Source organism: Perissodus microlepis, chromosome 18 (assembly GCF_051167445.1).
Source record: "Perissodus microlepis isolate ML-2025 ecotype Zambia chromosome 18, ASM5116744v1, whole genome shotgun sequence".
Lineage (NCBI taxonomy): Eukaryota > Metazoa > Chordata > Actinopteri > Cichliformes > Cichlidae > Perissodus > Perissodus microlepis.
In genome coordinates, this window is record NC_140478.1 from 10,087,866 (window position 1) to 10,107,610 (window position 19,745).

Genomic DNA, 19,745 nt, shown 5'->3' on the forward strand with positions numbered 1-19,745 from the left:
AACAGCCCCACCTGAAGAATGAATTAAATATATTTTTGTATTAACAGAACACTCTATATGAGGAAAGTTTCAAGGTTAGGTTTCATGATCAGCCACCAGCACAGTGAAGTGACCCAGTACAGGCACTGGTCCACTTTTAGCTGTAGAATATTTCCATAAAAAAGGACAACATAGAGCTTTAAACTCACAGCAAGCGAGTCCTGTGTTTGAACCCACCGGCCTGTGGGGGAATCCTTCTGTTTGGAGTTCTACCTGTACCTCTGTGGGTACTCCAGCTTCCTCCCACAGTCCAAAGACATGTATGTTAGGTTAACTGGTAATAACTGGTGATTCTGAACTGGCCTTAGGTGTGACTGTAAGCATGAAAGGTTGCCTTTCTCTCTGTGTTGATGGCGAGGTGTATCCCGCCTCTCGCCCCAGCATGTCTGCAAAGAAAACGGATGGGCGACCTTTTTGCAGTTCAGAAAATTTTAATGAATTTAATCATCATAAATCATGAAAAAAACAAAAAAAACAAATACAACAGATTTATTTTCAAAGCAACAGCAATATTTGAATTAATTCAAAATGAAAGAAAATAGTGTATTTTATTTTATAAGACCTTGCATAGTATGTAGTGTGCCTGCTCAAGGCAAGCCAAGAGGTGCTTAGGCATCAGGGGACAGCAGCCATGTGACCGTGGTTTCAGGGATTGGTTTAGTGCAGATGTGACATCAGCAAGCCTCCCACTCCCTCCCTCCGCCCCTCTCTCCCCTGGTCTTTCTCTGCCTCTCTCTGCCCCTCTATCTCTCTGTAGCGCTCTGCTTTTTTTCCCCTCTGCCTTTCCTCAGCATCCCCCCTCTCAGCGATGGCGTGTGTCAGTGCCGCTCGGCCGTCTGTGGCCTAACGCACACAGAGAGGACCCCTATTCCTCTCCCGATTTGCAGTGCATTCCTCGGGTGTCTCTTCTCCCCGTGTCCTTCACCGCTCCTGCTGCCTTGCAGCTCCCACCCCGCCTCCCCGTGCGGGTGTCTGGGAGTCGGGCCCTCGGGGGTGGAGGAAATCAACATCGTGCTTCGCTGGGGAGCTGTGCAGAATTAGCTATGCCCTGCCCAGGCATCTTTTGACCGGTCGGATTCCTCCATTTCTGCCCGCCTGCAATCCAGAGGGCAGCGTAGGATGAAAATCTGTAATCATGATGCAAGGTAAATGATGTGTGCACTCCTTTTATTTTCCACGTCCTGTTTCTCAGCGTCCTCCTCCTGCCCTCTTGTGTCCTGCTGGGCCATTAAAAAAAGTGAATGCAGTGATGTGATCTGTCATGCCGTGCGGACCTCTGGTACGACTGAGCTGTATGCATGACCAGTGTGACAATGTGGCTATTGTGAGTACTTGTGCGTATGCGTGTGTGTGTGTGTGTAAGATTTATAGAAAGGTAGCTGTAATGCCTGAGAAGATGTTTGTGGTGTAGAAAGGGGGGAGCTGCCATTCACAGTGATAAAGTGTGTACAGAGTAATGTCCTTTTGGGTTTGTGTTTGTTTTTGCGTGTGCCTGTGTGTGTATGTGTGTGTGTGTGTGTGTGTGTGTGTGCATGTTAATCTTGCAGTTATGTCATATAAATGTGTATGTAAGGAGAGATGTGAGCAGTCCAAGTAGCTGTACTCATTCATTACTACTAGCTGTTGCTATCAGGTGATCCTTCAGCCTCGGAGCATTTAGTGCATGTCTCATATAAACTGAAGTAAAGGATGCTGTCCTACAGTTAGGTGAAGTACATTATAAACCATCCTGCTCTGCATGAGAGATGCTGGGTCTTTATCATCCATTTGTGCCTACGTGGTAATGGAAGGTGGCTATTATTAGCAGAGGGCCTGCAGTCAACCTAACATGATATTGTACTCGGTTCACAAGCTGGAGGAAACTCACACAGATGTCACAAGCTCACCGTAGCATTTGTTAGCTACATGTGCACACAGTGTTAGCATGTAGTTAGTGACATTTAGTGAGGTCTGGACTAAAATATAGGTGTAGTAATATGCTTCTTGGGCTTAAGATAAAATGTGCAGGTCCTCTCTACAGGGAGTGCAGAATTATTAGGCAAGTTGTATTTTTGAGGAATAATTTTATTATTGAACAACAACCATGTTCTCAATGAACCCAAAAAACTCATTAATATCAAAGCTGAATGTTTTTGGAAGTAGTTTTTAGTTTGTTTTTAGTTTTAGCTATTTTAGGGGGATATCTGTGTGTGCAGGTGACTATTACTGTGCATAATTATTAGGCAACTTAACAAAAAACAAATATATACCCATTTCAATTATTTATTTTTACCAGTGAAACCAATATAACATCTCCACATTCACAAATATACATTTCTGACATTCAAAAACAAAACAAAAACAAATCAGCGACCAATATAGCCACCTTTCTTTGCAAGGACACTCAAAAGCCTGCCATCCATGGATTCTGTCAGTGTTTTGATCTGTTCACCATCAACATTGCGTGCAGCAGCAACCACAGCCTCCCAGACACTGTTCAGAGAGGTGTACCGTTTTCCCTCCTTGTAAATCTCACATTTGATGATGGACCACAGGTTCTCAATGGGGTTCAGATCAGGTGAACAAGGAGGCCATGTCATTAGTTTTTCTTCTTTTATACCCTTTCTTGCCAGCCACGCTGTGGAGTACTTGGACGCGTGTGATGGAGCATTGTCCTGCATGAAAATCATGTTTTTCTTGAAGGATGCAGACTTCTTCCTGTACCACTGCTTGAAGAAGGTGTCTTCCAGAAACTGGCAGTAGGACTGGGAGTTGAGCTTGACTCCATCCTCAACCCGAAAAGGCCCCACAAGCTCATCTTTGATGATACCAGCCCAAACCAGTACTCCACCTCCACCTTGCTGGCGTCTGAGTCGGATTGGAGCTCTCTGCCCTTTACCAATCCAGCCACGGGCCCATCCATCTGGCCCATCAAGACTCACTCTCATTTCATCAGTCCATAAAACCTTAGAAAAATCAGTCTTGAGATATTTCTTGGCCCAGTCTTGACGTTTCAGCTTGTGTGTCTTGTTCAGTGGTGGTCGTCTTTCAGCCTTTCTTACCTTGGCCATGTCTCTGAGTATTGCACACCTTGTGCTTTTGGGCACTCCAGTGATGGTGCAGCTCTGAAATATGGCCAAACTGGTGGCAAGTGGCATCTTGGCAGCTGCACGCTTGACTTTTCTCAGTTCATGGGCAGTTATTTTGCACCTTGGTTTTTCCACACGCTTCTTGCGACCCTGTTGACTATTTTGAATGAAACGCTTGATTGTTCGATGATCACGCTTCAGAAGCTTTGCAATTTTGAGACTGCTGCATCCCTCTGCAAGATATCTCACTATTTTTGACTTTTCTGAGCCCGTCAAGTCCTTCTTTTGACCCATTTTGCCAAAGGAAAGGAAGTTGCCTAATAATTATGCACACCTGATATAGGGTGTTGATGTCATTAGACCACACCCCTTCTCATTACAGAGATGCACATCACCTAATATGCTTAATTGGTAGTAGGCTTTCGAGCCTATACAGCTTGGAGTAAGACAACATGCATGAAGAGGATGAAGTGGACAAAATACTCATTTGCCTAATAATTCTGCACTCCCTGTATAAATCAGAATCATTAATTGCAGTAGTGTGGGCAGTAATCTTGGCCAGGTGGCCTATTTGTACTAGAAGTTTATGCTTTAAAGGCCACATTGCTAGTTTTACAAGTTTCAGACACTTAAAAAATGTAATTCCTGCTGATTATTTTCCATGGCATACCATAAGGTATCAAATTGATCTTTTCTTCCAGGCAGGAGTAAATGTCAGGAGTGTATAAAAATCAACTTGCAGAAACTTGAAACCTACTTGAGATAGGGTTTCCTTGGCTGGAAGCGCGTAAAAAGAAGAAAACCAAGGGAGTGGGTGGAAAGGATGGACGTCGTGGAAAGGGCAGAATTTATTGTCTGCTAACATAAAGTTAAGATACTGTAAGAAACTGTAAATATCTAAAATACTGAACAAAAGTCAGAGGATAAGATGTGAAGAGAAAGCAGAGAAAACCTGTTCAAACCGCTCATCAGAGCAGAACTGTTCTTTTTCCTTCTTTATTTGAAACCTCCTCTGTGTCACTGGCAACAACGGCATGCTAGTTGAGCTACACGCAACTGACAACCAAGATAGCTGACTAGCTGTTTGTTTTAGGGATTTACACAAATTATGGATGCCATTCTTCTGTTTATCAAGGTTTGCGTTTATACAAATCAAATCAAATCGAATCAAAATTTATTTATATAGCACATATTAAAACAACAGTGTTGACCATAGTGCTTCACAGTCAATAAAAACATGAGACAGTTAAAACAAACAATAAAAGAGGACAACAAACAATAGGTAACAACGCAACAAGCTAAAACAGCCAACTAGACAGAATCAAAAGCCAAAGTAAAAAAATAAGTTTTAAGACGTAATTTAAAAGACTGGATAGACTCGGCAGTGCGAATATGAACGGGGAGGTTATTCCAGAGTCTGGGTGCCACGGATGCAAAGGCCCGGTCGCCTCTCGAATTCATTCGAGTCCTAGGTTGTGCTAGGAGCCTATGGTTGGACGATCTAAGTGCCCTGTTGGGATTGTATGAATGGAGTAAATCAGAAAGATAACTGGGCGCTAAATTATTCAAAATATTAAAAGTGAACAAAAGAATTTTAAAATCTATACGATATTTAACAGGGAGCCAATGTAATTTGGCTAGAATTGGAGTTATGTGTGTACAAACTGTGTCATAGTCTGAAAGAACTTGACAGTGAATCCAAGGCATCGTTCTTGACAATACTTTGTCTAAAAACATTAGTCAGTTTCCACTGTGAACATTTCTCCTACAGTTTTAGTCTTATCTTCTTTCCTAGATGCAGTTTCCTTTGTTGTAAATAGCTGTGTGTAGATGTCAGTGTGTAGCTTTCTTCTTGAGCTTCCAGCTGCATCATCTGCTAAGTAACTGTGTAAAATGTAGAACAACAGTATATAGTAGAGAAGAGACTACAAGCTGCAGAACAGACGCTGCAAGGATACCTGAGGTTAAATTTGGTCATATTAAGAAAATGATATATCTGTAAAAAGGCTGAAAGTCTTGTAGCACATTACCAATAAATGCAAATCCATTTGTATTTTACGTGCAGAGTAAAAAGACCCCAAAATAACTTGAATTTTAATCCTTGATTTTGAAAGTGGAATAATGGCACTATAGGGAAGTTACATAGTTAAATTATCAGCAGTAATGTGAAGAACATGTTATTTGTGAGTAAGTAGGGTGACGTGTGAATCCATCACTTTGGTCCTTGGAAATGTTTTGCAGAATTGTGTCTAAAGATTGTGTGTCTGTGAGTTGGCATGAAGGAGACCCTAACTCAACTATATTTACAGCTAGTATCATTAATTAGTATGATGCCTCTGTTTAATGAGGCTCTCCTCAGGCAAACTCTGTAAATGGGTTACAAAAACAACACAGTCCTGCTGTGACGCACAGTGTGATCTGCATCGCTTTGCAGTCAGTCTGACCAGACCTCTTGTACTCGCTCAGTGTGTCATACGTAGTCGTTCAACAGGTTTGTTACTCATCAGTGTTGGGACTGATCTTTACCAACAATGTCACATGCAGGTTAGGACTGGAGAGAAGAATCGTGGTACAGACCTGTGATTGACTAACAAAGAGACAGGATGCAGGAATAATATTTGCCAGTCGAGCCACTAATACGTTACATCACAGACCCTGTCAGAAGAACGTGAATGCTACTGATTAACATTTATATTTGTTAGGATTTAAGTATGAGTGAAGGTAATCACCACATCAGTGACTCGGTATTAATTTAATTTTGAAATGAGTTTCTCCTGTTTTGTGTTTATCTTAATGACACAATATCTGTGACATGAATTAAAAAAGTAAGGCACAAAAAAAAAATTAAAAGCGGTAAGTCTGTTTAGAAAATGTGATCCAGTTTAAAGCACAGCATGCAGATTACACAAAGGGATGATGAGCAGAGCAACACACAAACGGTATCAGCTGCTTCTGAGTGGCACAAAATGTTCATCCTCCCAACTGTTCATCAACGTGTCCCTGTCGCTCTGGATTTGACTATCAACTGCACTCACTTCTTCTAAAACACAGTTATGCAAACCTGTCGGTTGCTTATTGGGGGGGAAAAGAAAATGCGTGCACACGCACTCAAACTCACACTCAAACACACAGACTTTTTTTTTTTTTAAAGAAAACTGTGCTCTTTGTCAGAATTTGTGTAAGGTGTCTTTCAAAGATTTTTAAGTGGAGTGCATTTAACTTTACACTTATTCAGACTTTTTATTTAAGTGAAAAGTTATATGTTATAGTGTAATAGTACGCAAGTCAAAATACATTAAAATACCTAAAGTCACTCATCTTGGTTAACTGCACTTTCTGGAATATAAATACGTTGAATTATTGAGCCAGAATAAGTGATTCATTACTGTGACTATCACAGTAAGCGCTCTAGACCAGTGATGTTGGACTGGAGCACTTTTGACCCATTAATTCACTCATTAAACAAAAGAGTACTTTATCTTTAATTATACCAGCAAACAGCCTTCATAGATAACACCCAGAGAATTTTTGTTTAGCACGTTAGCTAATTCTCTCCGCTTTGTATTGCTAATTAGAGAATGTTAGCATGCTAACATTTTATGCTTTAATGTGCTAACATGTTAATAGATGTGATGAACTCCAAACATCAGAATGCTAACACTGTAAATGCACGTTAAGCTAAAGTTATTATTAGTCGGGCCTAGGTAGCCTCACGGACCTGTTAGCATGCTAGCATGGCTATAGACTTGATGTAATTTTTAAATCAATACACTCCTGCAGCATGGAGCATCATTAAACAACCTCCAGTTATTTTTATTGTCAGTTGATAATAAGTGCTCAAAATTACATTTGCATACAGCATGTTCTGTGTCCTAATCATTTCAAAAACCTTTGAAAAATCACCATAAGGTGAAACAGAAAAAATGTTTTTCTTTGTGTTTATCGTTCTGATTGCATCGCTGCATGTTGCCAGCCGACTGTGCTGCAGGACTTTTGGCATTCAGTTTGGCTGATGGGACGCTGTACTAGATCCCTGGCTGCGCTGTTGAATCGTGCTAATGAAGTGAACACATTGATCAACGGTTGTTCATTTTTTCTTAACAGCCTACATAGTCAGGAAGGGGACACTGCTTCGTTTTATGTGGAGGCTCTCTCCAGATTGCCTGGGGTTTGTTCCAAATCAATACGTTAATTTTTATCTCCGTATTGGGGTTACTGTAACTTCTCTGTATCCACTAGCCCGTACTCATCCCCAGGCTCTTATACACCCAGCCCATTACTCTTCTTTGTTATTTGCTTTCAAGTGCATTTTAATGTCTAGATAGTTAATTTTATATTTGGCTATAACAACTTAAAATGAGTTCTTAATGATAATGTTCACGCACTCCTTTCCTCTGTGTGTCTCTATGCTAGGACTGAAAAACCGAACCAGGAAAGCCCTGGGCTTACGAAAGAAAGACAAGGACAAAGAAACAACGTGAGTTTCCTCAGACACTCACTGGTAACAGGAGAAAATCCCTAAAACACTTTGAGAACTCATTGGTTTGAGAATGTGAATGCATAGAGATGTAAAACAACCCAAACCACTGCTATGACACTAATAAAGTTCTTGTTGGATTTATAAAATAATAGGAAATTTTGTGCTATAGGTCTATGCGGCACCTGCAAGAGATACCAAAAATAATCTGAGTACCACAACATGGGTATTTTACATTAAATAGTTTAAAACAAGACCTGGACCCACTTTTTTAAAACCACATACAAATGAAGAAAAATCTACTGGTATACTGGTACCTAATTTTTCCATCTGCTTGTTTTGTCAAACAGGAGCTCACCTGACAAAGAAGGAAGTGGAAGTGGAAAGAAAGGAAGCGTACGTACATTGTAGACCACAATGAAAGTGTGTTTGTGACTGTTTAACAGAGGAAACTGTACCTAGGAGATTATAACAGCACAACAGGAAACTACAGCACAGTGACTTTAACAAGATTTAAACGGATTAGTTGGAGGTCTCTTCCTGTTAAAAGGTAGTTTTTCTGCACCGCTGTTTCCAAGTGCTGCTTTTAGGGGATAAAAATTTCATTTGGGTTCTTTCTTTACCTGGACATATAAACACTTTGGGAAGACTGTTAACTGGTGCTATGAATAAAATTACATTTAACTGAACTGGGCCTGCAGCAATAATTTCTTCTGATTATGGTACATTAAAAAAATATAAAAGTATATTAAAAAAATATGATTTTTGATATTAAAAGAATTTTAGTTTAACGTCATAAGCTTTTATCGTTTTTCCTTCTTTATGATCTCCGTTTTGATAGAAAAAGGCCAACGGGGCTCCCAATGGTTTCTATGGGGAGATTGATTGGGACAGATATGTAAGTATCCACAGCCTACACCTGCACATTTTCTCTCTTTGTCTCTCTTTTTGCATGGACTCTGCAGCTCTGGCATTGGAAATACTTGCAGTGCTGTGCTGTGCAATCAGTGTCATGTGACGCTAGGTTTAAAATTACCGAGTAAAGGGTACAAATGTGTGTGAGTTATGGCGGTGCATAATCTGTGAGTCAGCAGGAGCTTCATCTACCAAGTGGAACGTCTCCAGCAAGACATCTGTGAAATCTAATCTACATTGCTATGCGCTGCTGAAGAGTTTGAGGGTGGCTTTGTTACAGTGTGTGTGATTGGCTAGAAATGACCGTCACCATTTCCCTCTCGCTGTCTCTCTTTTGCAGGCCTCTCCTGATGTAGATGAGGAGGGCTTCAGCCTCCGGCCTGGTGACGAGGGTGATGATATCCTTTTAGTCGGAAGGAGAAGTAGCACTCTTAGGAGTCTTTGCCAGCAAAAACTATTGATCTGTTTGGCTTTGTGACTCATTGGTTGAGTGCTTCTCAGCATTAAATAGGCCAAATCCCTGCGTATGTGCACCCCTGCTGCAAGGCAGCCGGACACAGCCACATTAGGTCGAACCGGCTTTACAGTTGTCGCTAAACCACAGTTCTCATTAACCACTGACGCTCAGTTCTGCTCCCACAGGTGTCAGCAGTGGGAGTATATGTTTGAACTGGATTCATAGATAGTTGACACTGTGGAGACCTTCCCTGAGCAGGAAGATTTAGTGGAGGCGGAGAAGGAGTGTCAATTACAGCAGTTGTAATACTGGTAACTGGGACACAGAATGGATGTCTCACTCCTGTCCTGCACCGTTGTCCTTGCTTTAAATGCTACAGAAGGTTGAACTATCTGCATTTTTGTACAGCATGTTGTACTTCCTCCTCTTTGCCCTTTACAAGTGTTCACCAGCCTCCAAAGAAAAGCACTTTTTCTCGTCCAGCGACTCAGAGGATGACGAGGACAGCAAAAAAAAGTTCAAAATTAAGATCAAGCCGCTGGTGTCAGACAGTGCCAAGTGTGTGCTTCCATCCATGGACGAGCTAAAAGCGTCAGTGGGAGGCCTGGCGCTGTCCCCATCTCTGGTGAGTGCTGCTCTGCTAATCTGCAGTCCTGTTCTGCTGCACAGTTGTGAAGAGCACAATAGTCACGCTCAATGCAGTTCATATACTTTACCAGCTGCTAATTTCTCTCAAATCTGTTTGACTCTCTGCCTGCGCTTGTCTTTTCTTCTCACTTATTTGCTGCCCTCTTGTAGAGGAGAAGTCCGGTAAGCCTGTCACACATTTTCACATCTGTATCAGCACCCTGACAGATGGCATGAGATGTGGTGAAAACGCTTGATAACGTGTTCCCTCCTGTCGTAGTGATCTCGTGGCTTTCGTTTTTTTTCCCTGCATTCACTTTCTTTCCCAACCTCACTGCCTCACAAAAAATCACAACTTTCTTTTTCTTCTTGCTTCTGTTCATTCAGTTTTTTCCTGCTCAGCGACAGCTTTACTTAAACCTTTGTGGCAAAGCGTGTGCGTTACATAATGCAAAGCAAACCTAACACACATACAGTTCCAAACCCGTTGATCTAGAGACCCCGCTGTCTTCGGTGTGAAGCTGTGTGCGTGCTGATTGTAGGTGATGCTCGTAGTGTCCGCATAATCTCCAGGGAGTTACGGCTCATGCTGCATTATTGAGGCTTTGCGGTTAAAGTAAAGAGATGCGGTGTGTGTAGTTAGTGTCCATTTGACTGATTTGTCACTCACTCTCTGACCCAGGTCTGTTCTCTCTTCCTTTTTGCTGGTCTCAGAGACGCAGTCCGGTAAGTTTTCCCTCTGCTGGCTGTTTTACCACTGATAGCCCCAAATGCAGCTTTCTGATCTCCGCTGCCTTACTCTGTACAATGCAGAAAATAAAGAGAAACATTTTTACCTCAGGCTGTAGTGCTGTTCATCCGTTGTTTAGTTAGCGAGTTGCCTTGTCCACCAGAGATACCGACGGCAGAAATTTCCGCCTTCTCTTGAATACGTGACACTTGACTTTTGCCTCTCAAAGCTCCAAAAAATGTACCACAGCTCAGCAGAAGGGTACGCCATTAATGTTTACACCTTGTCATGCTGTCATGTCAGCATGAGCCTCCCATCACGGGTAGATGCACACTTCCTTCTACTGACTGACACAGTTAGCATGTGTGCTTCATTCACGAAAAGACTCACAAGAAAGTGTGTATATTTTTCTGATGATCATTTCTGAAAGGAGGCATTTCTGCTTTTCAGATGCTTTTTATTTTTCGAATGGAGCTGGTAGTTATGATTTGGCAGCACTAGACAAAGCACAGACTTCTCAAGCTGATGTCTCCAATTCTGTTCAAGTCACACCAAAACTATCAAGACTGATGAAGAGCACTTAAGCCAGAGGAGTAATACACAAATTAGATTTCCTATAATCGTACTGTGTTTTGATATAATAAGAAAGAAGAACATCTTAAAGGACTGAAGATCATGTGTATTTGTATACGGTGTATAATATGATCTGTAGCCTTACTTTTTCTTTTGTTTGGATTTCTTTTTTTTTACTTTTCTTTTTTTTGCAGGGGCAGATAAAAAGGAACTTGTCCTGTAAGTACACATCTCTAAAAATCGCTTTTCAAAATTCCTCCCGTATTCCTGTACTTGTGCTCATAACCACATTGCTACTGCACGCATATTACAGAGGATATATTATGCTCGTACCCAGCTATTTGAGGAGCTTTGCATGACTCAGGGTTCAAAATAATCATTATTTAACTTATTCTATTGTATTGTATTGTAGTCATTTTTTAAAATTCTATGTCTGAAACAAGCCTTTTAAGCATCTCTTCCTTTAAACCAACTTTCTTCTGATTGGCTGCCACTTGTGAACAAAAGGTTTGAACAGTTGGTGGATGGGACTTCTCCACTCCTAACCAGAACAACATAACAGTAGTCTCAGCAGAGCAGGAGCTGAGCTTTTGTTATTTTTCTTATAGGTGAGGAGATCGCTAGACCCAGACGCTCAACCCCGATACCGAGTCCTGCCCCAGAGACGCAAAGGTCTGTCATCCTTTTAGCAATGTTGGCAAATTAAACGCTTCTTTCATTAAGATGGTATGCTATTGCTCTGCTTCAGATGTCCCTTGAGCAGCTATGTGTGCTATTTTTTTACTTGTTGCATGTGTTTTTTTGCAGTGACAGGCTGTCACAGAACACTCCTGCCTTCTTTGAGCTGCCTTTAGAGAGAAAATATGCCAGATATGACGGTCAGTCCTCCATTGATCGGACATAACTTTACCCAAATGAATAAACTCCCTTTACAAAGGTGACACTGTTCCCCCCTTTATCCAATGACAGTGGTACCTTCGGATGCGTGGGGAGATTCTAGACCCCGATCAGAATCACAGCTGAGCAGAAGTTTTCCAACAGGGGGTGAGCAAACATGAGTGAACTTTATCTCTGTTGTAATTCGTGTTTCTAATGAAGTTGTGCTGACCTTGAATTGTTGCACCTGTCGCAGCTCCGCCTCCACTCCCTCCAAAAAACATTCCATCGAGAAGTCACTACGGCTATCCTTCAGAATCTGCTGGTAAATTTATTTTCAAACATCAGTCAAGAATGTAGTTAGATCAGTCAGCTGTGATCTCACTTCTCCAATATACTCTTTGCAGCCGATCTACCCAATGGGAGGGCGGCTCGCAGTTCGGCACCAATCTACCTGAATGTCCTCTCCCCAGCCTCTTACCGAGGCTCCCCTGCCCCCGACCTCGACGACGTCTTTGGACCCACGAGTGAGGACACCATGTCTCCCAGATGGGTTACCTTCACTGATGACAGGCCCCCACCGCCCGATGAACCGGCTCCACCTCCGCCACCGGACTCTCCTCCGCCAGACACACCTTCATCCACCCCCTCCACCCCCTGCCTCTCGCCTGGACCACCTCCAAACGAACCCCCACCTTCACCTCCGCCGTTTTCCCCTGGGTCTCCTCCTCGTTTCACTCCGCCAGACTCGCCTCCCTCCATCCTACTCGGACCTCCTCCTCCAGATGAACCAGCCCCTCCTCTGCCCCCAGAATTCTCCCCCTCTAATTCCCCTCCTGGGTGCCCTGAAGAGGATGCTATTGATGAGGAGGTGCTGCAGTTTGCAGAGTACTCTTCCTCCCCTGCCCCCATCAGCCCTGTGCCTCCTCTGCCAGCGGAGCGTAGATCCCCTCGTGCTGGAGTAACGTCTCCGCTGGTCCTTGGGGGTTTAGGGGGTAAGAGAACTCCAGAAGGTGTAAACCTGAGAGAAGATGTACCAGACTTTGTGGGATCCCCCAGAGAGCTGACGCCAAGCTTCAGGGGCACGCCACCTCCTCTTCCTCCAACTACCTACAGGTCTATCATGTCTTCCCCGGGACCCTACTCAGGCAGCAGTGAGTACTCTTGTGTTGCTGCAAACACGCACAGTGGCCTCTTCGAGATTCATTTACACCAAGCACGATTAATGTTTTTTATTTAAATTCTGCAGTGTCCTTTAATTTTGTTTGCTTTGAAAAAAGTGAGAATGACGAGGCCACCACAAAAATAAAAATCACAGAGATGAGCAGGTCAAACTTTAGTGACATCTAGTGTTGTGATTCTGAAATGACAGCGTTTTGTTTGTAGTGCATAACAGGTCTTATCTTTCCAGAAATATAAGGAAATATAATGTTGATATTTTAGAGGGGGACTGCTGAAAATGCTTAAATGGTCTTGTTTAACATATACCATCGTTCAACTGGTGAATACCGCGAACAAGCATCCCACATCAGACCAGTATGAAAATTCCAGGATGCTTTCTATCAGCACAGAGATCAAGCGGTAACGTCTTCCTACAGATTTTTTTCCCCCGTGAATCAGAAGAACACCTACAAAAATCTCAACAGCAATTTTATTTCATGCCAGAACCAACCAGAGTCTCGCACTCCAGTTTCTCTCCAAACACAGCTGGTAGAAGGGAAGTGCGGCAATAAAAATCTCCGTCACTGTGAACTGAAGGCTGTGCTAACCACAGACACTGGTATGTGCCACAGGCCCCTCATCTCCAGCTCGTCCTACCACACCTCAGTCTCGAAGCAGCCCAGTCCCTCCGCCTCCTCCTCCTCGTCCGTCCTCCCGACCAAAGCTGCCCCCGGGGAAACCAATCACAGACCTGGTATGTGGGAAAAGCCCTTTATTTTCTTTTACCCTCTCTCTCTCTCCCCCTCATTATCTTTTGTTCCTGAGACTGTGTTTTTTCATTCTGAACAAAATAACTTGTGTTACATCTCCAGACCCGGCCATTCAGTCCGCCAGTTTCAAGCAGCCCCCCGCCTTTTGCCCCCCTGGCCCGGGCAGAGAGCTCTTCATCAATCTCCTCCATTACCTCACAGAGTGCAGCATCCACCCCAACTTTAGGAAGGGACCTCAACTTGTCCACCACAGGTATGCTACCAGCAAGATGGCTGTCATGCTCGTCTCTGCGGCTTAGCTGCGCATCTCAGTCCACATGTTGTCTGTCACTCATCGTGTCCTTGCCTCACAGTCTTGTCCCTCTCCATGATTCTCTCTTCCTGATGTCTCTGCTCACTCAGAGGCCTCGCAGCCTCTGGTATGGTTTGACCACGGCAGGTTTTATTTAGCTTTTGAAGGTGAGTTGAGCTACAGTGCTGCTGTAGTGACACCAGTGCATGCACTGTACGCACCTGCCCCGTTTCTTTACTGGCTGTGTCCACAAGAGTGCTGCCACCCATCCCCATCTCCTGCTCACTTACTTAGAATCCAGATCCATGATCGAGGCTTTGGTTTTGCTTTAATTGTTTTTGAACTATTCTGTCCTCTGTGTGTGAAACCCACCTTCAGGCAAGTAAGATATAACCCAACTACGGTTTTATAAGGAGATGTTATAGCAGTGTCACTTGTGTTTATGTGTGTTTTAGGGTGCTCCAGAGGTCCCAGTCCACTCACCATGGGACCCCAAGACACTCTGCCAGTGGCAGCTGCCTTCACAGAAACCATCAATGCCTACTTTAAAGGCGCTGACCCCAGCAAGTAGGCTTACATTAAAAATGCACTGACATCATGTCAGCATGGATTTATGCTAAAACTGAAACACTGCACTGCTAATAATGGCAGACAGGGGAATGTTTCTAAGGCAGACTGGGCTAGGTTGTTTTAAGCCTAATTAGGTGTACACAGTTCTTTGTATTCAGGGTTTTTATACTGAGAGGGATCTGTGAGCTTTATATTTTGTTTAGTTTGAGTCCTCTCTCTGCCTCAGATGTGTTGTGAAGATCACAGGGGAGATGGTGCTGTCCTTCCCCGCTGGCATAACCAGGCATTTTGCGAGCCACCCAGCTCAACCTATCCTCACTTTTAGCATCAGCAACTACAACCGACTGGAGCAGGTCCTCCCTAATCCACAGCTGCTGTGCTGGTAAGATGAAGATTACAGACAAACACATATGCCGGAGCGGACGGTTGCTCATTTTTACAGTCCAAACAAAAGAGATTCATAGTGTTACTTCATGCTGGCTGAATCAAAGATGTTCCTCTCATCCCTTAGTGATTCCACTACAGACAGTGTCGACAGAAAGGAGTTCTGGGTAAATATGCCAAACTTGATTAGCCATCTAAAGAAAGTGGCTGAACAGAAGCCTCAGGCGACATACTACAATGTGGATATGATCAAGTATCAGGTATATAATATCCGTTAATATTCACGGATGTGTTTTTATATTTTTTCTATCTATGCAGTTATCTCACTGTCTTCTTTGTCTTTGCCATTTAGGTCTCAGCAGACGGGATCCAGTCCACTCCTTTGAACCTGGCAGTGAGCTGGCGTGGCGATGGCACCAACATAGACCTTAGAATAGACTACAAATACAACACGGAGGCTCTGGCTGCCCCGGTGCCGCTTCACGACATCAACTTCCTGGTTCCTGTTGATGGAGGCATTGCCAAACTACAGGCCATGATCCCACCTGCCACCTGGTGAGGATTCCTGATGATAAGGACTCTTAGTATGTGGTCGTATTGAGAGGCTATCTGCTATCTGCTCTTTAGAGTACATGTGAGAGAGTAACATGTAACATGGAATTTCTTTCCTCATATAGGAATCCGGAGCAGCAGACAATACAGTGGAAAATCCCAAGCCTGTCTCACAGGTCTGAGAATGGAGGCAAGTATTCATTTTTGCCATGTTCATAATATTTAACATTTTTAATTTCTACTTCATCTTCTTCTTCTTTGGATTTTAAAAGTAAAATCTTTTGGTCCCGTTACACAAATATCACATGTCTGGCAGGAGTAGGGGCTCTCCTGGGCCGGTTCCAGATGATCGAGGGTCCCTGTAAACCCTCCCAGCTGGCAGTCCAGTTCACAAGCGAAGGAAGCACTCTGTCAGGCTGTGACATCCAGCTGGTCGGGACTGGCTACCGGCTATCATTGGTCAAGAAGAGATTTGCTGCAGGTCAGTTTAAGCATCAGAAACAGTGGCTGACTGTCTTCAGTCTGTGGTTTGTTAATATAAATGCACACGGACACTTCCCAACTATCTGACATGTCTTATTTTGTTTCACAGGGAAATATTTGGCAGATAATTAGCGGACCTGTTTGCGAACAGAACCAAGAAAATCAATGGCTTTTGACTGTGAAGACTATGGATCATCCCACGTTTAGTGCATTTGAAAATTTATCTTTAGGAGCCATTAGATTTAATGGCTGGAGTTTATTAGAGTAACAGATAACAACACACAGAGGTGAAATGTGACATTCTCGGTCAACTGACTGCTGCTGAGTTTATGCAAGTAAATACAAGTCATTAGTTTTGTGCACTTGGAACACTTATGAGCTTATATAGAGTAACGTTTAGGGAAACCCCAAGTCTATGTTCTTGTTAACTTAAAAATAATTGTGGATTTCATACAGTGATCCAGCTTTATTTGTTCTATTTTCCTCTTGTTTCACGGGTTATCACTTCGAATGCACTCTTAAAGATGATGTGAATAATTTGTATGACAAAACAATCTTAAACGAGGTGGAAAAGATGGAAAACGTTTTAACATAGGTTTGCTTTGCAGATGTATTCCAATTAGTTATAGTCACATGGTACTGTCTGATTTGCACTGCCACCTTTAAATCAGATGTTTTTTGTTTATTTTCAACATGTGTGACTGTCGTGATTGTTGTCCAAGCAGAATGTATTCCTCTGTGTGGACAGCTTTGACACCGTCATATCCCTTTTATCTGTCTTATGATTAAAGGTGACAGTTTAAAATGACCTGCAGCACTGGAAGAACATCAGCACTATGAATCCTAAGGTGCTCTTGACATGGAATTATGTTTGCGCCTCAGTCCTGGGAACTTTAGGGAACAATTTGGTCATGGGTCATGATCATTTCTTTCTAGCACATAAATTCGATTTTGTAGGGAAACTCGTCACAATAAAGGGCGGAATAATTCGAGCAAATAAAAGTGTTTGCTCTATGATTTGTATGCTTGATCCATTTAATCATCATAAGCCCACGATAACCAAGATCCAAACTTAATGCTATTTTGCTTCCTTAGACCGTATGAACCATTTTGACTTGGTTAGCAAAGTTACATTCTGATTTATAGTCGTCGTGAGTGTTTTGGATTATTGGAGCTATATTTGTGGCCATATTTGGATGACAGGGTTGCGGGCTAAGTTCGCTGTAGGTTCACTCAAGTAATATAGAGCAGAGACTTCTAGGACATGATGTGCAACACAGCAGGAGATTTGGCAGATGGCTCCGAGAATGATCAAAAAGACACCCACATGCACGACGGGTCCAGTTCCTATTAACTGAGGTGGTGCCTTGCAGAAAACGAGTGGCATAGTTAGTCCACTGAGGACACCACTGTCATTGGAAATGAAATTTTTTTTTTACTAAACTGTAAATGTTAAAGGTGGAAATCACCAGACGGTTGGGTGAAAGTCACATATCTGTTGATGTCTTCACAGACAAATTCACATTTGAGCCGATGTGAGTTTACTAACTAACGTTATCTCAGGATGATGGTGGTTGAGCTGAGCGCTTTTGTTCGTAGTATTCAGAGTATTTTCATTCATTTCGTAAAATATCGATATTTGGTGTTTACGTATTGATAAAATACTGCAATAATATGCAGTGTCGATCTTTATGGGGATTGACTCATTTTTGGAGGCAGCCTCGAGTGGACGTTAAAGGAACTGCAGTTTTGGTCATTTCAAAGTCAAAAATCAGGCCTCAGTTTGTTGAGTGCAAAAGAGTTTCTTTACAAACCACACTTGATGTGCTGGAAAGACTGTGCTCAGGGCTGAAGCGCATACATAACGCCATACTTTCACACACACAGCCTTTAAACACTACTACTGGAAGCGTTTTTACCATTAACGAGTCGTGTTGGCAGAGAGTTAGAGCAGTGTGACCTGGTGCACAACAAACACATCGAATTACCACTAAAGGGCAAGTGCAATGTTGAGATACATCAAAGGTCTCACATTACAGGACACAGGTGGAGTTTGTGGTGGTGTTTTGTGGGTAGAATTGCATTATACTGAGCTGACGCATATGTGTGAAGCTGCTACTTTCACTGGGACAGCTTGGGTAATTTATCCAGAAATTATATTAGAAAGTCTAGAGATGCAAGAGTGCCATACACTGAGGAAAAGGACCTTTAAGTTTCCAGAGAAATCTAAAGGGACCAGGGCTATGGATTGTAGGAGTTGCCTTTGATGCTGCTTATAAACTCTGACAATAATCTTTGATGGAGGACATCACAGAGCAATGAAAAGAAGTGTCTATCAAAAAGACAGCACTATTTATTTCCCTGCTTTATTTTCTCCCTTTTCCCACCATGTCGAATAAATGTTTTATCATTTTCTAATAGCAATATTTAAAAGACTTAAGTGTAAAAAGTGTACATAAAAAGCTATGTTTCAAATATTTCTCTGAGCATATGGACGTGTCTGTGATCGTCTCTTGGTTTCTTGATGTCAGCGCTCATAATGCATTTGGTTCTGCGTAACGACACACAACACTCTCTTCATCTAACGTGGGTTTCTTGTAACAAAAAAACAAAGAGAAAAAAAAAGAAAAGGTGTTGATGAATAACTCCAAACAGTGGCGCATGAAATCTGCACCTGTCCATCGCCGGTCTTATCAATGCAATACCACTTTATCCATTTCAGTGAGGTCATGATGTGTGTGTTGTTGTATCAGTGTGCTTTGAGAAGAGACTCCTTTGCCTTCACTTGCGCCTCCATTCTCTATTTTGCTGGTGATGCACCTTCAGAAACTCATTGTCAATCAAATCTGGCATGCGTTCAATGACGTACCCATCCCATGCATCCGATATAGGTGTTTGACATCCTCCTGTGTTTGACTTGCACACAAAAGCACACCTTCAATTTCTTCATGAAACAAATTGTTGCTTCATGTCACATGTGTGTGTTTCACTTTTTTACAGAGCGTTTCCATGTGTTGACTCACACTTTGGACTTGGGCGAAATTCAGTTCCTTAGAAAAAGAAACATGGCTTTTTTTTGGTTGAGTAAGAACGACTTGTTTTTCTTCTGTTGAATATGCTTATATTTTTCTTTGCCTTATTTTTGAGTGTACACTAATATTCCAAAACCAGAGGTTTTCTGTAAGTTTATTTTTTCTACAACTTTTTTGGCTGTATGTATTCTTTCACTGCATTAGGATCAGAATATGCAAACATTTCATGTAAATTTCCCATCCAAAGATTTTGAGAGTAAATATATGAAAAAAAAGTCATTATAATGTAATACCTGTTTTACTTGGTAATAAAGAAGAGGAAATAAGAGTCATTTATCTCCTTCTCATTTGTTCAAAGATGTAAAAATATAACACCTACAGGCACATAACCCGTAACATTAAATGTACATCCTGGCGCTTCAGCGACACTGTAAATTATTGTCTGTCATAACTTAATAGTGAGGTCAAATAGGCCGAAAATCATCATCATCAGTCATCATGTTATATAAATAAACACTCCCAAGCAACTACAAAAACAGTCCTTAGTGGGATTATGGGATTTTTTTTACCCCGTCATGGTCTTATTCCTGTACATGATGACAGTTTATGAAGCAGAATGAAGGATGAAAAAGAGAATGAGCTGCCTAGTTAGTTAAAAATAAACTGTATTATAAGAATATACATAGATATAGATAAAAAGCTTAATTTACTCATATCCAGTTATTTACAAATCATTATC

At 42.2% G+C, this 19,745-nt stretch overlaps 1 protein-coding gene across 1 annotated transcript; it reads left to right on the plus strand.

Annotated features, from left to right (window-relative positions):
- The first annotated feature begins 735 nt into the window (after nucleotides 1-735).
- LOC146367276 (SH3-containing GRB2-like protein 3-interacting protein 1) lies at nucleotides 736-19,338 on the plus strand. Its single transcript, XM_084912562.1, has 23 exons — nucleotides 736-1,184; nucleotides 7,521-7,584; nucleotides 7,935-7,980; nucleotides 8,426-8,482; nucleotides 8,840-8,897; nucleotides 9,406-9,581; nucleotides 9,755-9,766; nucleotides 10,298-10,309; nucleotides 11,081-11,105; nucleotides 11,495-11,558; nucleotides 11,694-11,764; nucleotides 11,856-11,930; nucleotides 12,019-12,087; nucleotides 12,170-12,916; nucleotides 13,556-13,677; nucleotides 13,796-13,946; nucleotides 14,441-14,552; nucleotides 14,782-14,937; nucleotides 15,067-15,199; nucleotides 15,292-15,494; nucleotides 15,617-15,681; nucleotides 15,808-15,972; nucleotides 16,084-19,338. The coding sequence occupies exons 1-23, from the start codon at nucleotides 1,175-1,177 to the stop codon at nucleotides 16,104-16,106; spliced, it is 2,616 nt and encodes an 871-aa protein (XP_084768688.1). The 5' UTR covers nucleotides 736-1,174; the 3' UTR covers nucleotides 16,107-19,338.
- Nucleotides 19,339-19,745: the final 407 nt, after the last annotated feature.

Bases quoted from the DNA above. Each gene is read 5' to 3' on its own strand.
- LOC146367276 (XM_084912562.1), top strand. The intron at 11,765-11,855 runs GTCAGTCCTCCA...ATCCAATGACAG, and splicing joins AAAATATGCCAGATATGACG to TGGTACCTTCGGATGCGTGG. The intron at 15,973-16,083 runs GTCAGTTTAAGC...TTTGTTTCACAG, and splicing joins CAAGAAGAGATTTGCTGCAG to GGAAATATTTGGCAGATAAT.